At 44.1% G+C, this 15,411-nt stretch overlaps 1 protein-coding gene across 1 annotated transcript in view; it reads left to right on the forward strand.

Annotated features, from left to right (window-relative positions):
* SCN8A (sodium voltage-gated channel alpha subunit 8) overlaps window positions 1–15,411 on the forward strand; it is a 120,877-nt gene that overhangs the window by 71,795 nt on the left and 33,671 nt on the right. The window contains exons 10-15 of the mRNA XM_054012525.1: window positions 290–496; window positions 1,312–1,599; window positions 4,345–4,737; window positions 8,320–8,455; window positions 10,978–11,216; window positions 13,540–13,713. Of these exons, the coding sequence (XP_053868500.1) occupies window positions 290–496; window positions 1,312–1,599; window positions 4,345–4,737; window positions 8,320–8,455; window positions 10,978–11,216; window positions 13,540–13,713 (1,437 nt within the window). The remainder of the gene's footprint in view (window positions 1–289; window positions 497–1,311; window positions 1,600–4,344; window positions 4,738–8,319; window positions 8,456–10,977; window positions 11,217–13,539; window positions 13,714–15,411) is intronic.

The following is a 15,411-nucleotide window of genomic DNA, read 5'->3' on the forward strand; positions in this document are numbered from 1 at the left end:
GGTCAGATTTACAACCTTTATTCCTGCCTGACACAGCATCAGGCTTGTTCTTAAAGGGAGGAGAAGAGTCATTTCACTGCTTGGGGCCCAAGGTTGTTGGGTGTGCTGTGTATCCTAATTCTTTGGAATGGATCCTGCTAAGAAATTAGATAACACTTTGTATGTATGATACCAATATATTTTTCTTTAGAACCATCCACCAGGAGAACTGTGATTGGCTGCTCAGATCTGTATTGTAGACAGTCTCTTCTGAATCAAAGTGATAGGGAAATTGCTGTCTCTTTTTCAGACTTTGCGAGCAGCAGGAAAAACTTACATGATATTCTTTGTCCTGGTTATCTTTGTGGGGTCATTCTATCTGGTCAATCTGATCTTGGCTGTGGTAGCCATGGCTTATGAAGAGCAGAACCAGGCCACACTGGAGGAAGCGGAGCAAAAGGAGGCAGAATTCAAGGCCATGTTGGAACAGCTGAAAAGGCAGCAGGAAGACGCACAGGTTACAGTTTTGATTAATACTTTTTTTTTTTAGGTTATTTTTTTTCTGGACCATTAATTACAAAACAGAGTCATATAATTATGAAAACATAGTAATAACTGGGTGATGTGTCTGGGCCTCACTGCACTCTGTTGGATGGAATTAGAATTGCTCATCCTGTGTTCCTATGCCCAACATATTGCTAACATTTTTTATGGAGTTTCTCCTATAGCTAAACTGGCAGGGGACTGCGTTTTTGTAGCAAGAAGACCTGGGTTCTGTCTCTGCTACCTCTGTGACAGTCCAGGCATATAGCACAGTGGTAACCATGAAGTTCTTAAACCCCACAGCTTTGTTCTATTATTTGCATTGCACTGGTTAAAGCATCTTTCACCAGAGAATGACAGAACAGCTCTCGGCTCTAGCTAAGCCTTGCTATACCCATGCAAGGCAGATACGTATTATTTCTACCCATCAGAGAGAGGACTAACTGAGGGACAAAGAGGTGAAGTTACTTGAACCAAGGGGAGTCTGCAGCAGAACCCACAAGTTCTGGATCCCAGTCCTGTGCTCTAACCATTTGCACAAAATCCCCATTTTGAGGAGGAAGCAGAATTTAGGAGTCTGGTGTCCTGATCCTGTGCACTAAGCATTAGACCACACAACTTCCCAGAGCAGGAAAGGGAGATGAGGATTCCTGGCTCAGCCCCCATGCTGTAATCATTCCACTCCACTGCCTCTGCCTGTGAGAGATGTCTGTCATTTTTCTGTCTTACCCACTCCCGTTCCCTGTCCACTAAATAAGCATCAAATTAATTTTGTCCCTTTCCCCTCAGGCTGCTGCCATGGCCACTTCGGCAGGGACAGTCTCAGAAGATGCTGTGGAGGATGATGGCAGAGGGAGAGGGTCTCGGAGCTCTTCTGAGATTTCCAAACTCAGTTCTAAGAGTGACAAGGAGCGGCGGAACAGGAGGAAGAAACGGAAGCAGAAGGAGCTGTTGGAAGGAGAGGAGAAGGGTGACAACGAAAAGGTGTTCAAGTCTGAATCGGAGGATGGAATGAGGAGAAAGACTTTTAGGCTGCCAGACAACAGGCTGGGAAGGAAATTTTCCATCATGAACCAGGTAACATTTCTTCCCATTATTAAGAGTCACATTTTCTGTCATAATTTCCTGTTTTGGGCCTCAGCCGGTGCCCTTTGCAACCCAAGGGAATCGTTCCGTTCCTTTTATTTGATGCTGGATCAGGAGGCAGTTTAGGGGCCCAATCCTGTAGTACTTGCTCACACAGCAAGTCCTGAGTGTCCCTGTGAGCCTAGTAACTCCGAAGTCAGGGCAATTACACAGGTGACTTTCAATTAGACTTATGCGCATAAGTGCCAGGTCGCTTTTGAAAATGGAACTAAGGCTCCTAGATCCCTTAGGTAAATTTTTCAAAAGCACCTAACGTGCTTTGGTTCTATCACTTTTTCCTAAAATTTTCTTTGTATATTAAATGTGCTGGATTGAGGGCCAAAGGGAGTGAAGTCCTCCCCTAGAGCCCAGCACAAAGGCATCAGCTGGGGATGCTCGCTCCTACCCTGCCATCCGAATATGGTTCAACCTTGGTTTCAGCAGCCCCTTTTAGGGGAGTGCAGTCTCCATGGCCTGTTCGTTCCTTGGTCTCTGCGGAGCCTGCTCCCAAGGATCTAGCTGTGATTGTGATTTGTATCTGTATTACCACAGCACCTATCGGCCTGGATCAGGGTCAAGACCCCATCATTAGCAATTATCTTTGAAAAGTTATGGAAGACGGGAGACTGGAAAAGGGCAAATCTAGTGCCCATCTATAAAAAGGAAATCAGGACAACCCGGGGAATTACAGACCAGTCAGCTTAACTTTTGTACTCGGAAAGATAATGGAGCAAATAATTAAGCAATCAGTTTGCAAACACCTAGAAGATAATGAGGTGATAAGTAACAGTCAGCATGGATTTGTCAAGAACAAATCGTGTCACACCAACCTGATAGCTTTCTTTGAAAGGGTAACAAGGCTTGTGGATAGGGGGGAAGTGGTAGATGTGGTATATCTTGTCTTTAATAAGGCTTTTGATACTGTCTCACATGACCTTCTCATAAACAAATTAGGGAAATACAACATAGATGGAGCTACTATAAGGTGGGTACATAACTGGTTGGAAAATCGTTTCCAGAGAGTAATTATCAGTGGTTCACAGTCCTGCTGGAAGGGCATAACGAGTGGGGTCCTGCAGGGATCAGGTCTGGGTCTGGTTCTGTTCAATATCTTCATCAATGGTTTAGATAATGGCATAGAGAGCACACTTATAAAGTTTGCAGATGATACCAAGCTGGGAGGAGTTGCAAGTGCTTCGGAGGATAGGATTAAAATTCAAAATGATCTGAACAAACTCGAGAAATGGTCTGAACTAAATAGGATGAAATTCAATAAGGACAAATGCAAAAGTACTCCGCTTAGGAAGGAACAATCAGTTGCACACATACAAAATGAGAAATGACTGTCTAGGAAGGAGTACTGCGGAAAGGGATCTGGGGGGTCATAGTGGATCACAAGCTAAATATGAGTCAACAGTGTAACACTGTTGCAAAAAAAGCAAACATCATTCTGGGATGTATTAGCAGGAGTATTGTAAGCAAGACATGAGGAGTAATTATTTCGCTCTACTCCGCACTGATTAGGCCTCAACTGGAGTATCGTGTCCAGTTCTGGGTGACACATTTCAGGAAAGATGTGGACAAATTGGAGAGAGTCCAGAGAAGAGCAACAAAAATGATTAAAGGTCTAGAAAACATGACCTATGAGGAAAGATTGAAAAAATTGGGTTTGTTTAGTCTGGAGAAGAGAAGACTGAGAGGGGACATAACAGTTTTCAAGTACATAAAAGGTTGTTACAAGGAGGAGGGAGAAAAATTGTTCTTCTTAACCTTTGAGGATAGGACAAGAAGCAATGGGCTTAAATTGCAGCAAGGGCAGTTTAGGTTGGACATTAGGAAAAACTTCCTAACTGTCAGAGTGGTTAAGCACTGGAATAAATTGCCCAGGGAGGTTGTGGAATCTCCATCATTGGGGATTTTTAAGAGCAGGTTGGACAAACACCTGTCACGGATGGTCTAGAAAATTAGGATATCTCCATTTATTTATTTAAGACTATCTCCTAGAACTGGAAGGGACCTTGAAAGGTCATTGAGTCCAGCCCCCTGCCTTCACTAGCAGGACCAAGTACTGATTTTGCCTCCGATCCCTAAGTGGTCCCCTCAAGAATTGAACTCACAACCCTGGGTTTAGCAGGCCAATGCTCAAACCACTGAGCTATCCCTCTCCCCAAATTTAAAATGGCATTTCATTTGTGAAATCATAGAATATCAGGGTTGGAAGGTACCTCAGAAGGTTATCTAGTCCAACCCCCTGCTCAAAGCAGGGCCAATCCCCAGACAGATTTTTGCCCCAGATCCCTAAGTGGCCCCCTTAAGGATTGAACTCACAACCCTGGGTTTAGCAGGCCAGTGCTCAAACCGCTGAGCTATTCCTCCCCCCACAAGTGCAGAGGACTGGACTAGATGACCTCTCCGAGGTCCCTTCCAGTTCTATGATTCTATGCCGGGCACTGTACAGACTAGAACAAAAAGGCACTCTCTGTCCCAAAGAGCTTTCAATTTAAGTGATGTGGTTTATGGAATGCAGGTAACTACCCTTTAAGAACAGTAGTGAGTCCATTTGTACCAAACTGACAATTGCACTGACTTGTCCAGTGTGAATGGATGGGCCAAGATCCAGGGATGAGAGTGGCCTTCTGTGATCTCTTTTCTCTCTATCATTCACACCATCGCTGTTCTTTCTCTTCTCCCTCTCAGTCCCTTCTCAGCATCCCAGGCTCCCCTTTCCTCTCCCGGCACAACAGCAAAAGCAGCATCTTCAGCTTCAGAGGGCGCTTCCGTGATCCAGGTTCAGAGAACGAATTTGCTGATGATGAGCACAGCACGGTGGAGGAGAGCGAAGGCAGGAGAGATTCCCTTTTCATCCCCTTCCGTGGCCGGGAACGGAGAAGCAGCTACAGCGGCTACAGTGGCTACAGCCAGGGCAGCCGGTCCTCACGGATCTTTCCCAGCATCCGCCGGAACGTGAAAAGGAATAGCACAGTGGATTGTAATGGCGTGGTGTCCCTTATTGGAGGCCCAGCATCCAATAGGCCCATGGGACGCCTTCTGCCTGAGGTGAAAATAAATAAGGCAGCTACCGATGACAGTGTAAGGAAGTCAATGAGCAGATAGTCTAGGCATGGCGGTCTGCCCTTTCCTGCTTTCCTGTATGCCGCCCTCCAAGCCAAATGGACACCCTGATGGAATGAAAATTGGTTTGTCTAACCACAGACTACATAGTCTGTATTGGATTCAAAGACTGCCATGCTTCAGTTACTCCCTTGCTTTCTTCTTGTAGTAACCTACTGACCCACCTCCTGGTTTCCTGGGGGAAAAAAAGGCTTGGAATTGAGGTTTTCATTAAGGATATAATAAACCTGCCATTTGTCATGGCAATTCTTAGGAACAATTTTTTTCAGAGGCGTGGGAGGGGAAATAGACCAAGATTTGCTGGAAAGTTTCTCCACAACTGAGGAATGTTATTTGGGAATTTAAAGGGAAATAAAAGGCAGAGAAATTTTTAAAATCCCACCAAATTTAAAAGAAAAATCCTTTATGGAGGAATAATTTTAAAAACAAATGTAAACAGGGCAGAGAATTTTTACATTCGAAGGCCACGATCCTGCAGTCAGTTCTAGGTGGAACAAACTCTTACCTCTGTACACTCCAAAGGAGTTCCATGAACTTCAGTGGGTAAGTGGAGCAGCTTTTGGGAGCGCCACACCTGCCTGGACCAGCTTGCAGGATTGGGGTCCTAGAAGTGAAGGAAGGAGAGAGTGAGAGAGCAATTTCAAACAAAGAACCAAATCAGGCACCATGAGTGACAGCTTTGGGGAAGATCAGACCTATGAGAAGGGGAATCCAGGTGAAATATGAGGCTTAAAAGGAAACACTGTCAAGTAATTTGGATCCAAAATATAGGTTTTGTTCTTTTTTGTAATATATATTACAAAACCTAGTAAGAAAGAAATGTTTTAATGGAATTAAGAAAATAATTTCAATGAAAACAGTTTCATTTTAGATTTAAACTTTCCCATCATGGCACTAGTTCAGAGAAACAGGAGGTGAAACTGACTATAAATAGAGCAGACACTCTGACCAGTCTAGTTTCACTGCCCAAGTGGAATGAAATGCAGAAAATGAAACCATCAGTTTAGATGGCTGGAAAGTAAACTTAATTTAATTTTTAAAATCCTTCCATTGTAATCATCTCATCCTTCTGTGTGAAATCCTATAGAATTTAAAAAAGACAATCTTGCGATAGAATTTTAAAAACCAGCCTATGGAACCGTAGAGCATAATATAATTATCAGGCCCCAATCCCGCAATCTGATTTATGCATATGGATCTGTTCAGTCATGTGCATTCCTGTACATCAGTTTGGCTCAGGTTGCCAAATCAGGGTCTTTACATTCTATAAATTGTTTAGGATGATATCTATTGAATCATATTGATTTAATCTCCCTCAAATTCTACAGGGCTTTTCCACAAGGGAAATTTTTAACACAATGGAGGAAAATAATTTTTCTTTGAATTTTTTTTAATATCTGATTTTTCTCTTGACAGTGACCTTTTAAAATAAAAGGGTTGAATGAACTTCAGTAAAAAAATTCATTTAAAAATATGTCAACAAAACAAATTAGTCTAGAAAGCAGGAGAGAACCTGTACTATTATGTGCTAGTTAGAAGGGATTGTTTGGCCTTCGATAAAAAGAAAGGGTAGCAAGATCATTTGTGAGCTGTCTACAAAAAATAGCTTTTGGGGAAAATTCAGCTAGTGTGTTTGTAAATTCCAAGCAGTTTTTTTTTTTTTTTTAATTTTTGCAACCTAAATTAATACCCTCTAATCCTTGATTCATCCTTGAGACTTTATTGACCCTTCCTTAGTTACGTTAAACTTTAGTTCTTACCTTTTTCCCCAGTTAGCATGTTAATATAATGTGTAGTTTGAATATTTTGTTCTTTTTCTAACACAGCATGGAAATATTAGAAATTGTAATTAGCATGACGAATGCATGAAAGACACCTGAAGAGAGACTTCTGTGTTATGTGATACTGGATACACTGGTTACTTGGCAGTTCTTTTTGATAACTGGCTATACCTGTAGTTAAACAATGCAAATACCAATTAACCATCATGACCACTGAGGAATCACATGGGTTATGCAGGATACCTTAGTCACTCATAGAGTAAGTATTCCATTTCCTTAAGAAAGGGAGACAGAAGGCTGTTTAAGGTACATAGGTTCTTTTCACAAGCAACTGATGGCAGACTCCTATATTGAGGGCAAAGCAATAAATCGTTGGTAACACACAAAGATTTCTGGGCCTAGATTTGCTCCCATTGGGTAAGATTAGTCCTTTACTGGAGCAAAGCCGAAGAAATGTTGACTTGAATAGGAGTTGAGAGCACTGGGCCCTTGCACTGTAGTCTGTCCTTAATGACCAGCAGCTCACGTTGTTCTCAGTGGGCTGGAATGTGTTCTCAATGCGCTGCCAAGGGCCGACCACTTGTCATGACCCCAATTTTCAGATACAGGGCACTGAAATAATCCCACATTTGGGGACCAAATGAGGCTGTATTGTTGCACAGTTGCCTGACTTGTGAGCACCTTGTTGTGCTTGTGTTCACAAGATGCAGCCATATGACTGCAAATGCATTTGAACACAGGCCAGTCCCTTTATTACTGATGCTTCCCCCCCCCCGCCCCCTTTTTTTTGGTTGCTCTAGTAAAAAATGACTTCTCTTTATTTGGTTTTCGGTAGATGTAACAATACACAAAATAACATCCATGCTCTCTGTTGCACTAGCAGAAATGTGGAGTTTATGCTGCTTTGTACCTCAGTGAAATTCACAGAAAAATCTGTGCAAATGCTCTTTAATATTTAGAGTCCGTAGTTTTTCTAAGGCTGCAAATCCTTGTGCTCATGCAGAAGAAAAGTCTTCATTTCTGGTCTGGCCATTGTTTATGGAAACGAAGGGAGTGCAATAAATAGCCAGCGCAAACATTAGCACAGATGGACAGTATGAATACAGGAAAAACTAATGTCACAGTGCCCCCAGGTGAACTGCCACATTTCTCTCTGACTCTGTCTCTTTGAGGATTGTCTGCATTAGAAATTTCTATATAACTAAGGAGCTAGGACACCTGGTCTCAATTCTAGCTCTAAGGGGCGGTGTGTGGAAAGTATATAGTTGAGTGGTTGGAGCAGGAGACTAGATTAATCAAGATCAGGGACCCATTGTGCCAGGTGCTGACCCAAGATCTCCTGTGTCCCAGTTAGTACATTAGTAACAAGCCTACCCTTCCTCCCATTGATTTAAATTGGGCTTCTTGTGGAGCAAAGGGCTATGCAGAAATTGCCAATTTTTTAAAACTATCCTTTTGGTTGGTCTTAAATATTAAAATGCTCTACATTAAGAATATATAGGAAATACTAAGCTTCCAGTAACCACATTTTTTTTTAAGCAGTGCAAACTATTGCTGCAGCCTGAAGAAGCAGCGTCCGTAATGTTACGTAAGATAAAAGCATCAGGCTCTTGAATAAGGAATGACATCAGTATTGGGAAAAAAACAAACCCTGTCTTATTTTCTCCCTTGGGTGCATGTGCTATCTATCTAACGTGACAGTATGCAAAGTTTCAGACAGATCCAGAGTCTGTTCTAATTAGACATGTGAATTTTGCAGGGCACTACCGAGGTGGAAATTAAAAAGAAACCTACCGGGTCTCTCTTGGTCTCAATGGATCAACTGAATGCATCCTATGGAAGAAAGGATCGAACCAACAGTATAATGACTGTTGTAACTAATACCCTTGTAGAAGGTGTGCACAATGCCATGTAATTTAGTGTGTATGTATGTGTTTATGTGTGTGCCTAGTGCCCCCTTGTTTCCGCCTTGGAGAAACTACAAGACCTATTGCTGGTAACTAGAAAGAAATTGAAGGATGGTGGGTTCGATCGCTGTTGTTTCTGCATCCAGTTTGACTCATGCAGCAATGTGTTTGTTTCTGCATCAGTGTGACAATTTGGGGGGTTGTGGTTTCCTTTCCCCCCTTGTTTGGATTCATATAAGTTTCAAACCTCCCCTCAACTGAAACTTCAGTGTTTTGGGTGGGAGATGTGTGGAACTGGAGTTCTGCCTGGCTTCTACTCAGAACCACAAATTCCTCCAGGTTCTGTTGAGCCATGGCTCAGTCTTGTGAACTGGGCCCCAAGTTGTGGCTTTGTAACAAACCCCAAACTGTGAGCTAGAAAGCTTTGAGCATTTTGCACAGCTGTATTTGTTCCCCTTTTGAACAATGCAACACATAGCTATTACCATAAAACAATGCATATCACATTAAGGAGATTGGTGGAAAGACATTAAAGGAGGGGATCTGGGCAACACAGCTGCTTGTAGGGAGCCATGGAAAAGGTGGGTTTTGTGCTGTGTTTAGCAGAGATGTAACCACAACAGCCAGAGAGGTTGGCGGTGAGAGCAGAGGGAGGCAAATGGATTTTTCTGCTGAGCTGCTGTGAAGGCACCAAAGAATTGATGCTTAATTTAGTGGTGATTCCTCCCTTAGAGAAGTACAGCGCTTAATTTGTGCCACGGCTTGCCAGCACCTCTAGGCTTGGCAGTTCATAGCCCTGGCATCTCTTTCATTACAAATTAAGCACTGGAGAAGTATGTACTTGTGCATTTTGTTTGCACCTAAATTTGCACCTCTTCAAACACTCACATACTCCCAGGTGTGGGGGAGTGAAAACAACGGGTGTATGTTCTGGTTCCAATAACAATGTGCAAAAGGGAAACTATAGTTGTCACTCAATCTGAATGTATAGGTGTTCTGCACCTATGGGGAATGGAGAAAGTCTCCTTTGCCTGAAGCCTAGGAATAGAGAGATCTGAACTGCATTGAGATCTTGGCTATATCAGCTGTCAAGAGAAAGTGACCTGAATGTGACAGAAATGCTGAAATAAGCAGTAGATAGAGATTAGCAAATGACGCTGATTTCCAAATATATTCTGCAAGAGGCTGTAAGAGTTTGAGAATGACAGATGTATGTGTGTGGGGGGGTGTTCTCTGATTCTTACAGGATCCTGTAATAATATATAGGAAAATTATATATACTTTGAAAATAGAGCAAGGTTTCTGTGTGGCTTCCCTCCTGCACAAACTCCTACAGCTCCAGTGCTGTGGTCCTTTTTTTCTTTTTAAACTTTCAGAAAACCAAGGCAACCATATTCTTAGCAACCAAAAGACGAACTGGAGTTGGAGAAATCCACCACAGCACCCCTCCCTTCCCAAGCAAAAATACAACCACCACCTTGGACAGTTGTGTGCAGCTTGGATAGACTAACCAGAGGCCAAAGTATGGGCAAAAAGTTAGATAAGTTTCCAGGAGAAATGTAAAAATATCTTAAATTAATAAACCCACTTAAGGCACGGGTGTTGCGTTCATGTTGGCTTTCTCTAAATGGACAACATTCATTTTAATCAGCTGCTGGCTGATTAAATCCTTTTGCCGCATTGTGTCATGCACCACCTGGGTTAGGCCTTAGCTGTGTTCAAAATTTCACCAAAATTTTAAATTGGTTTAAAAACTGATTCAAAACTCTACGTAGAGGCTCTTAATTTGATTTAAGCCAGGCTTGTATCAGTTTATCCCAAATTGATTCTTTACTGAGTTAAACTACATTGATATAAGCTGGGTTTTAAATTGAACTAAGTGTGTCCACACCACTGTGTTGCATAGTTTTAAATGGCATCTTTAGCTAAACTGGTGCAACTTTCAATATAGGTGAGGTCAGGGCCGGCTCCAGGGTTTTGGCCGCCCCAGGCAGCCCAAAAAAAAAAAGCCGCGATCTGGGGCGGCAATTCAGCGGGAGGTCCTTTGCTCCGAGCAGGAGTGAGGAACCGTCCACCGAATTGCCGCCGAATAGCTGGACCTGCCGCCCCTCTCCGGAGTGGCCGCCCCAAATACCTGCTTGCAAAGCTGGTGCCTGGAGCCGGCCCTGGGTGAGGTCTGAGGGCCCAATGTGTGGAGGCCCGTTAACTGCAGTGATTGTTGAATCACAGCCTAAACCCACAGGTTGGGCTCTTGGGTAAAACAGTTATGGGATCCATTATTGTTATTTTAATTTGTATTATGGGATCACCTAGACGCCCCAGCCCCACAGTATTGGGCACAGTACAGACATACAGCAAAGAGACTCTCTGCACCAAAGAGCTTAAAGCAAAGTATAGCAAAGACACAAGGTGGATTCAACATAGCCAAGGGGAGCAGTGAAATGATACTGGAGTCATGTTAACACATTAAGACAGACCTGACTCTTTGCTATTTTGTTTTGTAACTGCAGAGTTGGAAGAGTCCCAGAGGAAGTGTCCCCCCTGTTGGTACAAATTTGCCAACACCTTCCTGATCTGGGAGTGCCACCCACATTGGATCAGGCTGAAGGAGATAGTGAACATGATTGTCATGGATCCCTTTGTCGACCTGGCCATTACCATCTGTATTGTGCTGAACACTTTGTTTATGGCGATGGAACACCATCCCATGACCCCTGAGTTTCAAGATGTTCTGACTGTGGGAAATCTGGTAAGAGTGCTTTGGAAAAACATGTTGTAGGGGGTACAGAGGGTTTGTTAAACTCAGGCTTTGTGTTAACAGTGACAAGCAGATTCACTTTTATAATAATTCAAATAATAAATAACAGTAAGGGTAAATGAACTAGCTGTCAAGATCCTTCTGTATTCTTTTAGAAGGTCTGTGCGTTTTCCCAGACATCTGGGCACTGCCTGAAATGAGTGGCAAGATCCTCTATAGTGCAGATGCAGATGGGGGACTGATCCAATGCCCACTCAAGTCAATGGAAGTCTTTCACACTGGCTTCTGTGGATGTAGAATAGGGCCTACAGAGCACTAGATGAGCTGGAAAGGGAGTGCAGGGGACTTGACCCTACATCACTGAGAGTGCTGCTGCCAAGGGATCTCGGCCTCTCAGCAGGCATGAGGCCCGGGAGGGGAGGGGGAGTGGTAAGGTGTCTCTTTGCCATGAAGATCACACTTCAACTCATCAGAAGGAGGCCGTGTGCCTCCTAGAGGAAAGAGCACTGGCCTGGGGCTCAGGAGACCTGGGTCCTATTCCCACTGGCATGCTGTGTGACCTTGGGAAAGTTAGTTCTCGGTGCCTCCGTTTCCCCATCTGTAAAACGGGAATAACAATGTTGCCCTCCTTTTGCAAAGTGTTTTGAGATCTACTGATGAAAAGCGCTACATGAGAGTTAGATATTTTTATTATTAGACCAGAGTGCACCACCCTTTTTTTTTTAACCCTGTGCACTTGTGTGTAGTTTCACGAAGAGTGGAGATTTCTTGTTGTGGTGTTGGGAGATGGGGGTGCTGTTAGATGCTATCTGCACTCTCTTATTTACTCCAGAATGTCATCTTCCCCTCTTTGTGATTTAGACTGTCTCCTGTTAGTTCCCCTCTCCCTACAGCAGTGTTGTGGGCAGTCATGTTGCTGACTAATAATTAGCCATCCTGCTGCCCAAGGAATGGTTTAAACTGCAATGTATCTGCAATTAGCAGAGAAGGGCCATGACTTACCATGAATAATTACTACCTTAAGTTACTGCCTTACTAGCAGAATTCCATGAGGGAAATGTTTCCTCTGGGCAGCAAACATTAATAGGGTCACAGCTGTAGTGTGGACTGCCCACATGGTGGGTGAAATGGCTTCCAGGTTAAGTGACTTTCCAGGCAGGGCCCATACCAGTAAGGTAAAAAGGGGGTCGCTTCAGCAGGAGATGGAGGAGCAGGGGAGATCCAGTAACGCTGTAGGCCAAAGGTCAGAGCACAGGGCTAATGACTAATTCTCTGTCATTCTCCAGTGGGCACAAAGGGCCCCAAATGGAGCGATTCGGCTGCTCATGGGCGGTGCAATGAGTAGTCTTTCTGGTCAGTGCAGGGGTTGAGGATGGGAAGAAGAGAAAGGAAGCCCAGTGGTTCCTCTGCTCTGCGGATCAACTGACCAATGCCCAAAACTGATGGGGAACACATGCTCTGCAGAGGCCTCCATGGCCTTAAGGCTGTAGCAACCAGGGAGCATGGGGGGGTGTCTGTGCTCTTCAGAGGGAGGAGTACAGTGTCTTGCCCAAAAGACCCTTTACTCAGGTTTTGCACAATGGTCCCATGACTTTTTCCTGCACTGTACTAAGTGATTCATTGCTCTAAAAGGGGACCGATCCGGAAGAGGTGCAGAGTTCCTTCTGCAGCTCATGTGAAGATCAGTAGGGTTTGTGGGTGCTTGGCATCTCTCAGGCTCAGACTCAAATACTTGCGAGGCTGATATTTTCAGAGGTGACTTTCAGGGGTTCTGTGCACCTGCAGTTCTGATTGCAGTCCGTGGGAGCTGCAGATGCTCCGCACTTACAGGGCCTGATGAACATAACCGAACTCAGCGGAGCTATGCTGGCTTACGCCAGCGGAGGATCCGGCTGTGCCTGCCTCAGGGCATGATCCTGTGAGCACTGAAAGTGATGGCAAAGCTCATATTGACGTCATTGGGGTGGCACCAGGCTGGACCATAGCTGGAGACCCTAAAGTTTCGATCACTTCTGAAAATCTGTCTGTAAGGTCTTGATATGATAATGATTACCAGGGAAGCCAGTAAGGGTTGCACCAGCGCAGCTACACCAGTGGAGGGAATAACCCATTGTACGCAAGCCCATGGCAGTGCATTTGAATTGGTACAAGGAGCATTGCAGGGTCCCCATTCTTAGTTCACTGTTAACCTATCTTTGAGATGTATGTTGACTGTCTGAAACCAAACTAAGGAGAATCTTTGTGTGTGTGTGTTTGTGTATCTGTGTGTGGGCGCGTGTGTGCGTGCTCTCTTTTTGTCTCCTTTTCACTCCAGGTTTTTACTGGAATTTTCACAGCAGAAATGTTCCTGAAGCTCATAGCCATGGACCCCTACTATTATTTCCAAGAAGGTTGGAACATTTTTGACGGATTTATTGTCTCCCTCAGTTTAATGGAACTGGGTCTAGCAGACGTGGAAGGACTTTCAGTGCTGCGATCTTTCCGATTGGTATTCCATATTTCTCCCATTTCTTTTTGAAATTTCTTGTCTTGCAGCTACTAGAAAATCTTTTACATAAGTTATTCTGGTTAAAAATATTCATTGGTTCTGTTTGGGGGAGATTCTATGGTTGTGGGTTGTTGTTTCTCTTTAAAAAATTTTTTTTCTTTGAGTGCTGCTCCCTATGTGTATTCCACACATGGATACACACGCGCACCTTTCGCTCCAGTCTGGAAATTCTAACCAGCAGTGTCGGTTGGCCTGCACATTCAACAGTAGGCAGGAGCTGAGCACCTGCAGGTCCCACTGAAGTCCGTGAGAATTGTCATCTCACAGGATCTGGCCATAAGGGTTATATACAGCTCTCCTGAATTAGGACCTCATCCTGCTTGCAACTAAATCCATGGGAATGTTGCTAATTGGCTTCACTGGGAATGAGATTGGGCTCTTATATTTTAACAGTGCTGTTTCAGGGCCCAATTCTATAAGCGGTCTGTGAATGGTCCTCCTGTCAAAGCGATGGGAGCTCCCCAGTTAGCAGGCACTGGAGTGGTGGCTGGTAATTGTGAATTGTCCTTTGCTGCATCTTCCTTGTCTTTTGGTGCAGGTTTCTTCGGCTATATCTACACTGGCAAGTGAAAGACAAAACTTTTGTCGTTCAGAGGTGTTAAAAAAACACACCCACACCTCCAAAGACAAAAGTTTTGTCGACCACAAGCGCCAGTGTGAACAGCGCTCTGTCGGCAGGAGAGACAGCAAACAGCGGCTACACTGCGCGCCTTTTAGCGGCATGGCTGTAGTGGCACAACTGTGTCACTAAAAGCTGCGTAGTGTAGACATAGCCTTAGACTTCTGTCCCTCCCCCCCCAATCCATTCACCTCATTCTGCATAAATGACTGAGAATGGAAGGGTACTGAATCCACTCAGCTCTTGTGTTGCATGAGAATGAGGTGGCTCAGCTGCATGTTGGCATGAGAAGGATAGCGTTTGAAGGGTCCACTTGAGTGTAAGGTTCTTAGCTTGGCATTAAAACAAAATAAAAAGTCCATTCTAGCCTGGGCTGTGTACTTTATTCAGAGGCAGTCTTCAGTTGTCCAGAGGACTAAAAACAAACTACCAAAAGGCAGTCCTGGCTGGGTGTATGTTATGCTGTAGCAAAGTGAGATAATTGGCATGTTAGGGCCTGATTTTCAGAAGTGTTGAGCACCAGTAGCCTCCAGCAGTTTAATCTAGAGTTAGGGGTGCTCAGAACCTTCGAAAACTGGGCCCCGGTGGTAGGGCCAAATGTTTGAAAGGCCTGGGGTCCAGCAGGCTCAGTGTGATGCTCAACATGCCCAAATGGGGCCAGATTGTCCAAAAAATTCAGTGCTTAGCAGCTGCCATTGTGACACTTAAGTTCAGCTTTTGAAAGTTTGGCCAATTATTCAGAGGCCTAATTGGAAGATGAGCTCTTTGGAAATCTGGCCCCCATTATGAGCGCTGAGCACTTGGGGATATCAGGCCCTTCTTGCCCAGGGGTAAGACTGAAAGGCATTTATAAAAAGATCTTAACCTTTGGGCACCTGATTTCATGTGGTTCATTTCATCCATCACTCAAGAGTTTGCTAAGCAAGAAGGAAACTTGATTTTTTTTCTTTTCAAACATGAAATTAATTTAAGGGTGTGAGGGGAATTGAATATAAAACATACAAGGCCAAATTCAGAGA

Source organism: Malaclemys terrapin, chromosome 23, assembly GCF_027887155.1.
Source record: "Malaclemys terrapin pileata isolate rMalTer1 chromosome 23, rMalTer1.hap1, whole genome shotgun sequence".
In the NCBI taxonomy this organism is placed as follows: Eukaryota; Metazoa; Chordata; order Testudines; family Emydidae; genus Malaclemys; species Malaclemys terrapin.